General features: G+C 39.2%; 1 protein-coding gene across 1 annotated transcript in view; it reads left to right on the forward strand.

The window, feature by feature from the left end:
• Window positions 1-160: 160 nt before the first annotated feature.
• Window positions 161-11,104, forward strand: part of LOC117340905 (G protein pathway suppressor 2-like) — a 13,731-nt gene continuing 2,787 nt past the window's right edge. The window contains exons 1-7 of the mRNA XM_033902689.1: window positions 161-280; window positions 2,250-2,428; window positions 2,798-2,901; window positions 4,527-4,651; window positions 7,003-7,123; window positions 7,376-7,514; window positions 9,389-9,652. Of these exons, the coding sequence (XP_033758580.1) occupies window positions 2,335-2,428; window positions 2,798-2,901; window positions 4,527-4,651; window positions 7,003-7,123; window positions 7,376-7,514; window positions 9,389-9,652 (847 nt within the window). The 5' untranslated portion in view covers window positions 161-280; window positions 2,250-2,334. The remainder of the gene's footprint in view (window positions 281-2,249; window positions 2,429-2,797; window positions 2,902-4,526; window positions 4,652-7,002; window positions 7,124-7,375; window positions 7,515-9,388; window positions 9,653-11,104) is intronic.

Here is an 11,104-nt window from a genome sequence, read left to right on the forward strand (position 1 = left end):
TGATTCTGGAGAAAACATGTTCTTTGGGTATACTAAGTAAGAATGAAAATTGTAGTAATAAAATAACAAAAAAATCATGGTTCGGATACCAGGAACAAGTACCTGGACCAGAATGGACGTACAAGATTTCACCCTATAGGTACAGAAAGCGTCTAGTTGATCGAGACGACGTACTTGCAAATGGAGGATGTAAATATTATTACTAGGCATTTCATGATTTAAAGTAAAGAATGAAGAGAAAGAGTGGATGAGTGGATACAGGTTTTTGTTGATATCATGGGTAACTATTTCATTTTTGTATTTGAGACTAACTGATATATGCGTTAGTATATAGTCTTATTGATAGATGATTGACAGCGATTAGCTAGTTCATGTAGTTGACTTGTGTTGATGCTTTTACATATTAATAGTTTCCCTGCACAATCTACTCAACGTATCCATACTAAATATTGTTATGTTATATTATGCAATATGCATATTTAAATATTGTTTCCGTGTTATAAAACACTTTGTATTTACATTAAGTAGTCTAACCATATCTTTATTATGTTGTAATACCGGTTATTGGTTTTGTAGCAGGCAGGGTTTTAATTGTCAATATTGTACATACAGAGACCGGACAGAAGTATTCAGACAAAATGACGTTGCGTTATAACGTGCGGTATAGTGTTGCCTAAATTAAAACCGCCATATCTGAAAAACCTGTTTGTTTTACTTACTTAATATTTGGTAATATTGCCCTTTGCTTTCCTGACTTCCTTCAGACGGTCTGGGATTGTGTTATATAAACTCTGGATGTATTCCGTGTCCAACGATCGCCACACATCCGTGATAGCCTCGTACAGTTGGTTTTTATTGTTGATGTTGTGTACCATCGATTTAAGTTTTATTTTAATCTTCAGCCACACATTTTCAATTATATTTAAATCTGGGCTCTGTGGAGGCCATTCTAATGTTGAAATATTGTTGTTTTCAAAATATTCCGACACCACACGGGCCTTGTGAACGGGGGCATTGTCTTGTTGAAACACATACCTGTCATTTGCAAAGTGTCTGGCAATTACCGGCCAGAGATTATCTTCTAAAATTTGGATATATTTTACAGCATTAATAGTACCGTCAACACAACATATGGTTCCAACTCCATTGTAAGTAATGCACCCCCAAATCATCACCGAAAGTTTCCTTTGTGACCTGGGACAGACACAATCCGGGCGGTACCCCTCGTCCTTTTTTCGCCATACAAAAATCCTGTTGTCATTACCAACAACAATCTGGCTCTCATCGGAAAATATAACACCTTTCCAATAATTATCCACTGTCAAATTTCTTTTTTCGTAACAAAAAGATACTCTTTTCCTCAGGTTAACCTCTCGAACGACCATAGTTTTCTTTGTAATTCGTCTAGCGTAGCCCTCAGACTTTAAAAACCTGTCAATAGTTTTGGAACTAACCGGAGCATCATTTACAATGGTCCTAGAATTATTTACTTTGCTGGTTATTTCGGCTAAAGAATTTCTTCTGTTTTTCCGGACACAAAGAATAACGCGACGCTTCTCACGTTCGTCCAGAAATGGCGTCCTTCCGCATCGAGGGTTATTAACAACTGTTCCACGGGTTACATAACGTTTCCAAACATCTGAAATGGTAGATTTCGAGACACTTAAAACATCCGCAACCACTGATTGCTTGGTTCCTGCCTTAATCAATTTGATGATAGCTTCCTTTTCACCAACCGTCAGTTCAACACTTCGCCGACCCATCTTTCTTTAGCAGACTGTCAGAAAACATCAGCAGATGTCACGTACGTTTAGTGACGTAGATGACGTCAACAGTGACGTCACCTTCCCGCTGGTGTACGGTAATAAGCGAACAAGTAACCTATTAAGATTTTATCCGGTTTTTTGTGCGCCTCACGGTAGTCGACGGCGCTTAAGATTAGCCATTTGTCCGAATACTTCTGTCCGATCTCTGTAGCTGTATGATCGCCTTCTAGCTTCCGGCTAGGTGGAATTCTCTTTGGCTCAGTCGGTAGAGCGGCGGACCAGTAAGCCGAGGGTTGCGGGTTCGATCCCGGCTGGCTGCACAATACTACTCCTTGAACTTTTACAGTTTTACATAACCCTAGTGAGAAGGTTGACTTCGAGATATAAATTTACAAAGATTGTTGATGAGTAAACAGAACTATATACATGCTTATAATTACTGCATCAGGGATTTACACATGTAGATTTCTATTTCTTTTCCAGTGATCTATTTTTAGTTCTGCTGTCGGTTGGTCAATTTTTAACTCTGCACACGTGGATGTACTTGATATAAGCTTTTGAGACCAAAATGCCAGCATTAATAGAACGCCCAAAGATGACAAAGGCAATGTACCAGGCACTGAAGCGCCATATCATCAAGGAAAGAGAGAAAAAGAAACAAGGTATGAATATATACAAAAGGTGGCAGATGTGGCCATTCTGTTTCAATGTGGCTAGTTCAAAAAGTGTCTATACCATATATATAGCATTATTCATGGTTTGATCATATCAGGCATAAGTTTACTTCTCATGCAATGATCCCTCGCTCATATGAACCTAATGAAATGGATTTGCGAGAAAATCATTTATATCATAATTAAGGAAGCTAATATTGGAGAACATTGGCTAAAACTGGTGGTTATACCTGCAGGCAGTTAAAGGAAGTGTTGTTGTCAATCACTCTATTTATTAGTTTGATTTGCCTCTGATAGATCAATAAATTAATTAATTTTTCTAAGGAACATCACACTCGATTGATTTCTTAATTGCAGAGCTTGAGCAAGATGCACAAATTGAAAGGCAGAAGAAAGAACAAGAACAGAGAAGAAGAAAGGAACAGGAAGATAGCTTAACACTGGAGCAAACAAAGGAACAGGTGATTATCATGAGAAGAAGTGATTTTCTAGATTTTTGATTTTTCCGATTGAATCAGGTGGTCAGTTGGTACAGGAAATCTAGTATTCTGGTTTCCCACATTAATCCAGGTCAACTAAACACGATGAATGCATTCAAGATTGATGGAAATGTTCTTTCATAATTGTTGGCATGCAGGCAAGGGAATTTAGAAAAAATCTGTGTTATCACTCAGGCAAGGGAATTTAGAAATAATCTGTGTTATCACTCAGACAAGGGAATTAGGAAACAATCTGTGTTATCACTCAGACAAGGGAATTAGGAAACAATCTGTGTTATCACTCAGACAAGGGAATTAGGAAACAATCTGTGTTATCACTCAGACAAGGGAATTAGGAGACAATCTGTGTTATCACTCAGACAAGGGAATTAGGAAACAATCTGTGTTATCACTCAGACAAGAGAATTAGGAAATAATCTGTGTTATCACTCAGACAAGGGAATTAGGAAATAATCTGTGTTATCACTCAGACAAGGGAATTTAGAAATAATCTGTGTTATCACTCAGACAAGGGAATTAGGAAATAATCTGTGTTATCACTCAGACAAGGGAATTAGGAAACAATCTGTGTTATCACTCAGACAAGGGAATTAGGAAATAATCTGTGTTATCACTCAGACAAGGGAATTAGGAAATAATCTGTGTTATCACTCAGACAAGGGAATTTAGAAATAATCTGTGTTATCACTCAGACAAGGGAATTAGGAAATAATCTGTGTTATCACTCAGACAAGGGAATTAGGAAACAATCTGTGTTATCACTCAGACAAGGGAATTAGGAAATAATCTGTGTTATCACTCAGACAAGGGAATTTAGAAATAATCTGTGTTATCACTCAAACAAGGGAATTAGGAAATAACATGTGTTATCACTCAGACAAGGGAATTAGGAAACAATCTGTGTTATCACTCAGACAAGGGAATTAGGAAATAACATGTGTTATCACTCAGACAAGGGAATTTAGAAATAATCTGTGTTATCACTCAGACAAGGGAATTTAGAAATAATCTGTGTTATCACTCAGACAAGGGAATTAGGAAATAATCTGTGTTATCACTCAGACAAGGGAATTAGGAAACAATCTGTGTTATCACTCAGACAAGGGAATTAGGAAATAATCTGTGTTATCACTCAGACAAGGGAATTAGGAAATAATCTGTGTTATCACTCAGACAAGGGAATTAGGAAATAACATGTGTTATCACTCAGACAAGGGAATTTAGAAATAATCTGTGTTATCACTCAGACAAGGGAATTTAGAAATAATCTGTGTTATCACTCAGACAAGGGAATTAGGAAACAATCTGTGTTATCACTCAGACAAGGGAATTAGGAAATAATCTGTGTTGGAACTCAATTTGACAATTAATTCCATTGATAGCCCTGTGTTTTGATGGTGGGTTTAGAACCATTGTTCTCACCTTAACAGTAAATAATAGTTCACAAATGACATTTTATGGATGGATATGACACTGAAGGCATGTGACAATGTGTACAATAAGCGATAATACCCAGATCTATGTATGCTCACTTAGGGAGTACATGATATTTATGCATGGCATTGATTGAATTATGTGATATTTAGGTACAAACTATGGATAAGAAACTAGACTCTCTGAAACAAGAAAAACATGAGCTGTTTTCCCAGTTAAAGAAAGTGCTACATCAGGAGGACGAGACTCGGAAACGGGCTCAGCTAAAGGAGCAAAGGTCAGTATTACCAAACAGTCAGTACTGAACCGTCAAACTAGTAATAAGGGTCAGTACTGAATTGTCAAACTAGTAACAATGGTCGGTACTGAACCGTCAAACTAGTAACAATGGTCGGTACTGAACCATCAAACTAGTAACAAGAATCAGTACTGAACCATCAAACTAGTAATAAGGGTCGGTACTTAACCGTCAAACTAGTAACAATGGTCGGTACTGAACCATCAAACTAGTAACAAGGATCAGTACTGAACCATCAAACTAGTAACAAGGATCGGTACTGAACCATCAAACTAGTAATAAGGGTCGGTACTTAACCGTCAAATTAGTAACAAGGGTCGGTATTGAACCATCAAACTAGTAACAAGGGTCGGTACTGAACCGTCAAATTAGTAACAAGGGTCGGTACTGAATCATCAAACTAGTAACAAGGGTCAGTACTGAACCATAAAACTAGTAACAATGGTCGGTACTTAACCGTCAAATTAGTAACAAGGGTCAGTACTGAACCATCAAACTAGTAACAAGGGTCGGTACTGAATTCTCAAACTAGTAACAATGATCGGTACTGAATCATCAAACTAGTAACAAGGGTCAGTACTGAACCATAAAACTAGTAACAATGGTCGGTACTTAACAGTCAAATTAGTAACAAGGGTCGGTACTGAATTGTCAAACTAGTAACAATGATCAGTACTGAATCATCAAACTAGTAACAAGGGTCAGTACTGAACCATAAAACTAGTAACAATGGTCGGTACTTAACCGTCAAATTAGTAACAAGGGTCAGTACTGAACCATCAAACTAGTAACAAGGGTCGGTACTGAATTCTCAAACTAGTAACAATGATCGGTACTGAACCATCAAACTAGTAACAATGATCAGTACTGAACCATCAAACTAGTAACAAGGGTTGGTACTGAACCATCAAACTAGTAACAAGGGTCGGTACCGAACCATCAAACTAGTAACAAGGATCGGTACTGAACCATCAAATTAGTAACAAGGGTCGGTACTGAACCATCAAACTAGTAACAATGGTCGGTACTTAACCGTCAAACTAGTAACAAGGGTCGGTACTGAACCATCAAACTAGTAACAAGGGTCAGTACTGAACCATAAAACTAGTAACAATGGTCGGTACTTAACAGTCAAATTAGTAACAAGGGTCGGTACTGAATTGTCAAACTAGTAACAATGATCGGTACTGAACCATTAAACTAGTAACAATGGTTGGTACTGAACCATCAAACTAGTAACAAGGGTCGGTACCGAACCATCAAACTAGTAACAAGGATCGGTACTGAACCATCAAATTAGTAACAAGGGTCGGTACTGAACCATCAAACTAGTAACAATGGTCGGTACTTAACCGTCAAACTAGTAACAAGGGTCGGTACTGAACCATCAAACTAGTAACAAGGGTCAGTACTGAACCATAAAACTAGTAACAATGGTCGGTACTTAACAGTCAAATTAGTAACAAGGGTCGGTACTGAATTGTTAAACTAGTAACAATGATCGGTACTGAACCATCAAACTAGTAACAATGATCGGTACTGAACCATCAAACTAGTAACAAGGGTCGGTACTGAATTGTCAAACTAGTAACAATGATCGGTACTGAACCATCAAACTAGTAACAATGATCGGTACTGAACCATCAAACTAGTAACAAGGGTCGGTACTGAACCATCAAACTAGTAACACTGGTTGGTTCTGAACCATCAAACTAGTAACAACAGTCGGTACTGAACCATCAAACTAGTAACAAGGGTCAGTACTGAATTGTTAAACTAGTAACAAGGGTCAGTACTGAATTGTCAAACTAGTAACAAGGGTCAGTACTGAATTGTCAAACTAGTAACAATGGTCGGTACTGAACCATCAAACTAGTAACAAGGGTCGGTACTGAACCATCAAACTAGTAACAACAGTCGGTACTGAACCATCAAACTAGTAACAAGGGTCGGTACTGAACCATCAAACTAGTAACAAGGGTCGGTACTGAACCATCAAACTAGTAACAAGGGTCAGTACTGAACCATCAAACTAGTAACAAGGGTCGGTACTGAACCATCAAACTAGAAACAAGGATCGGTACTGAACCATCAAACTAGTAGCAAGGGTCGGTACTGAACCATCAAACTAGTAACAATGTACGGTACAAGAATGAGATCCTAACATTCATTGTATGTCAACATTCTCCACCTGATGAACTAAATTTTTGAAACCAAACAGCATAATTATGGTATAATTGATGACATCATGGTCACTACAGAAAAACAACACCATTGGTAAAGTTATATACTAGAATTAATAGGTTGCCATGGTGATTTACCTTTTACAGTGAGTTACTAAGTCTCCAGCAAGCTTACCCCCACCATGCCAATCTGGCCACAAACCACCCGATACTGATGCAGCATGGCCGCCCCACCCTGTACAGACCAACACAGCCAGCTATGATGCATGTAAGTATACAACAGGTAAACAATTATCCTGTAAGTATATACAACAGTGTCCAGGATATAGAATAAAGTGCTCAAACCACATGCTAATAATTTTAAAATTTTGAACAATTAAAAAGAAATACTCTTAATTAAGTGATGTTTCCTGTTTTCTATAACATCGACTGGTTCTTTACCACATTTACTGAAAACCTATCCTATCTCAGTATTATTTAACAATGAGCAGTAAATTCGGTACACAATTTGGTTTTACAGCAACTGAACCTTAAGCGGCCTAGAAGTCCCTCTCCTCCTCCCTCGACAGTGTACCAGCCATATCCTGAACCCAAAATGATGGCCACAGCAGTCGCCAAACAACATCCAGGGTTCTCACACCCAGCACAGACAGACTACAGTAAGTTCTCGCACCCAGCACAGACAGACTACAGTAAGTTCTCGCACCCAGCACAGACAGACTACAGTAAGGGTGAGTGTTTGGTCCTCTGGGTTCTGTGTCTTCAGTCATGCTTTATATCCTCTATTGGTATTGAATTAGTTTCACCTGGGGATGAAGTGTTCTTTTGTTTTGCCATCTGTCACCAGAAGTTTAATGGCCAGACTGTCAGAATGAATTGAGGCAAATTTTAGTGTGGAATATCTCTTGAGGACTCATAACACAGTTTTAGGGTCTTGGTTAGTAGTGTCACGGCACCAAATCTGTAATAGGAAGGAGTAATGAAAAATACCCTGTCCGTGCCGGGCTTCCAACTAGTGACCTTTCTCTCTCAAGTCAAACATCCTACCACTAGGCTAAAGGGAAATTCCCGCTAGTCTGAGCTAGTAAGGTGATCTTATACTCTCTACTTTTACACTAGGCTGGGATTCAATATGGGATGACCTTTATCCTAACTGCCATTCAGTATAGGTAAAAGGTAATTAACAATTCCTAGACCAGGGGTATTTGTGTATAATGGTTCAAAACCCTCGTCTGGGGACAAGTAGGGTAAGAATAGTACAAGTCTGTAACTCACCTGGCCTGAAAGACCAATGAGCTTATGCTATGGTGCAGCATCCATCATCCGACCTTCATCTATCAACATTTCCTTTAAATTGCTACTTGTCCTGACTGACTGAATTGATTTTGATGAGATTTGGTCCGGAGCATTATTGGCAAAGGAGATTGAATGTTGTATAAATGAAAGGTGTGACTCCTCTGGGGCCAGATGGGCAGGGTCCAATAGGGGAAATAGAGGTAAATCATTTAAATCACTACTAGTCCTGAACGACTGAATGGATTTTCATAAAATTTGTTTAACAATGACAGGATTTGGTCCACATTTGGTTTGAGATACAGCTCAAAAAGCAGGAAACTAATTTGTAATGTAACTTTTGAGAGTATTTTGTTCTGATTACTGAAATATCCAGATGAGCATTGCAGGGCCTCTGGGTCGAAAATAGTCAGAATTTTCTGACGATCTTACTACGTAGATACCTCAGAACTTCTTACATACAGAAAATGAGCAATTTTTCCGACCTACCCTCAGGTCGGCGTTTGAACAACATTTACTCCATTTCCCCTCAATCTGACACATAAAAGGTATACATCAATTAAAAGGTAAGATAAAATTTTATTAGCTTACATACATATTTTACTCATTGGTCATTGTTCACTAAATATATCCGTCCGCATACTTTGCCATCTCGTTTTCAGAGAACTTCAAAGCTACCACCATAGCTAATCACGTGACCCAAATCTCGTCACAAGGGACTTTTGCCCGATCTGTTTACATTGAAATCTCGCGAGATCTTGTGTCCTGACGATGGCGGCCATTTTCAAAACTATGCTGAAAACAGGTTTGAAAAGAATGTTGACGGATATATATAATGAACGATGACCAGTAAAATATGTATGTAAGCTAATAAAATAATATCTTACCTTTTAATCGATGTATACATTTTATGTGCCAGGTTGAAGGGAATAAGGGGAAATATTGTTCAAACGCCGACCTGAGGGTGGGTTGGAAAAATTGCTCGTTTTCTGTATGGGTCGAGTTCTGATGTTAAATCGGCACAAGGCAGCTTGAAAGGCGATATTAACATCAGAACCCTTCGGATTAGGTCGAAAAGTGAAATATGCCAATCATTTAGGAGACACAAAACAGATAGCAGACAAAAGGTTATATCACATGATGACATAAGAAATCTTACACATCTGTGTGTTAATGGATTTGATAGATGCTCACTTTGATATGTCATAGTTCCTGTGTTTATATTTTCCTTTATTTCCAGAATCAGGAAACTTTCCACAAAGTCAGCCAACACAGGTGTCATATGCAAATCAGCAGGCAGCTAGCCACGCCTACCAACAGGCTGCCGCTGCAGCTACTCCCAGTTACACGAGCAGCAAATCACCGGCCGGAAAATACACCGGAACGAGCAGCCAATCAGCTTTCACTGCCTACCCAAATCACTACGCTACTCATCAACAACCCAAACAAATAGCCCCAGAGGCGTACCCGGGCTACACAGTCCAGAGGGTGCAGCAACCAGGAGGTACATACTTACGTCGGTATCTCTCACAACACGTGATTGTAATTACAGGGGCGTCCATCCCTCTACAACAGTCCCTGTATATAAATCATTGTAATTACAGGGGCGTCCATCCCTCTACAACAGTCCCTGTATATAAATCATTGTAATCACAGGGGCGTCCATCCCTCTACAACAGTCCCTGTATATAAATCATTGTAATTACAGGGGCGTCCATCCCTCTACAACAGTCCCTGTATATAAATCATTGTAATCACAGGGGCGTCCATCCCTCTACAACAGTCCCTGTATATAAATCATTGTAATCACAGGGGCGTCCATCCCTCTACAACAGTCCCTGTATATAAATCATTGTAATAACAGGGGCGTCCATCCCTCTACAACAGTCTCTGTATATAAATCATTGTAATTACAGGGGCGTCCATCCCTCTACAACAGTCCCTGTATATAAATCATTGTAATCACAGGGGCGTCCATCCCTCTACAACAGTCCCTGTATATAAATCATTGTAATTACAGGGGCGTCCATCCCTCTACAACAGTCCCTGTATATAAATCATTGTAATTACAGGGGCGTCCATCCCTCTACAACAGTCCCTGTATATAAATCATTGTAATTACAGGGGCGTCCATCCCTCTACAACAGTCCCTGTATATAAATCATTGTAATTACAGGGGCGTCCATCCCTCTACAACAGTCCCTGTATATAAATCATTGTAATTACAGGGGCGTCCATCCCTCTACAACAGTCTCTGTATATAAATCATTGTAATTACAGGGGCGTCCATCCCTCTACAACAGTCCCTGTATATAAATCATTGTAATTACAGGGGCGTCCATCCCTCTACAACAGTCCCTGTATATAAATCATTGTAATTACAGGGGCGTCCATCCCTCTACAACAGTCCCTGTATATAAATCATTGTAATTACAGGGGCGTCCATCCCTCTACAACAGTCCCTGTATATAAATCATTGTAATTACAGGGGCGTCCATCCCTCTACAACAGTCCCTGTATATAAATCATTGTAATTACAGGGGCGTCCATCCCTCTACTACAGTCCCTGTATATAAATCATTGTAATTACAGGGGCGTCCATCCCTCTACAACAGTCTCTGTATATAAATCAATGTAATTACAGGGGCGTCCATCCCTCTACAACAGTCCCTGTATATAAATCATTGTAATTACAGGGGCGTCCATCCCTCTACAACAGTCCCTGTATATAAATCATTGTAATTACAGGGGCGTCCATCCCTCTTCAACAGTCCCTGTATATAAATCATTGTAATTACAGGGGCGTCCATCCCTCTACAACAGTCTCTGTATATAAATCATTGTAATTACAGGGGCGTCCATCCCTCTACAACAGTCCCTGTATATAAATCATTGTAATTACAGGGGCGTCCATCCCTCTACAACAGTCCCTGTATATAAATCATTGTAATAACAG

Source organism: Pecten maximus, chromosome 13, assembly GCF_902652985.1.
Source record: "Pecten maximus chromosome 13, xPecMax1.1, whole genome shotgun sequence".
In the NCBI taxonomy this organism is placed as follows: domain Eukaryota; kingdom Metazoa; phylum Mollusca; class Bivalvia; order Pectinida; family Pectinidae; genus Pecten; species Pecten maximus.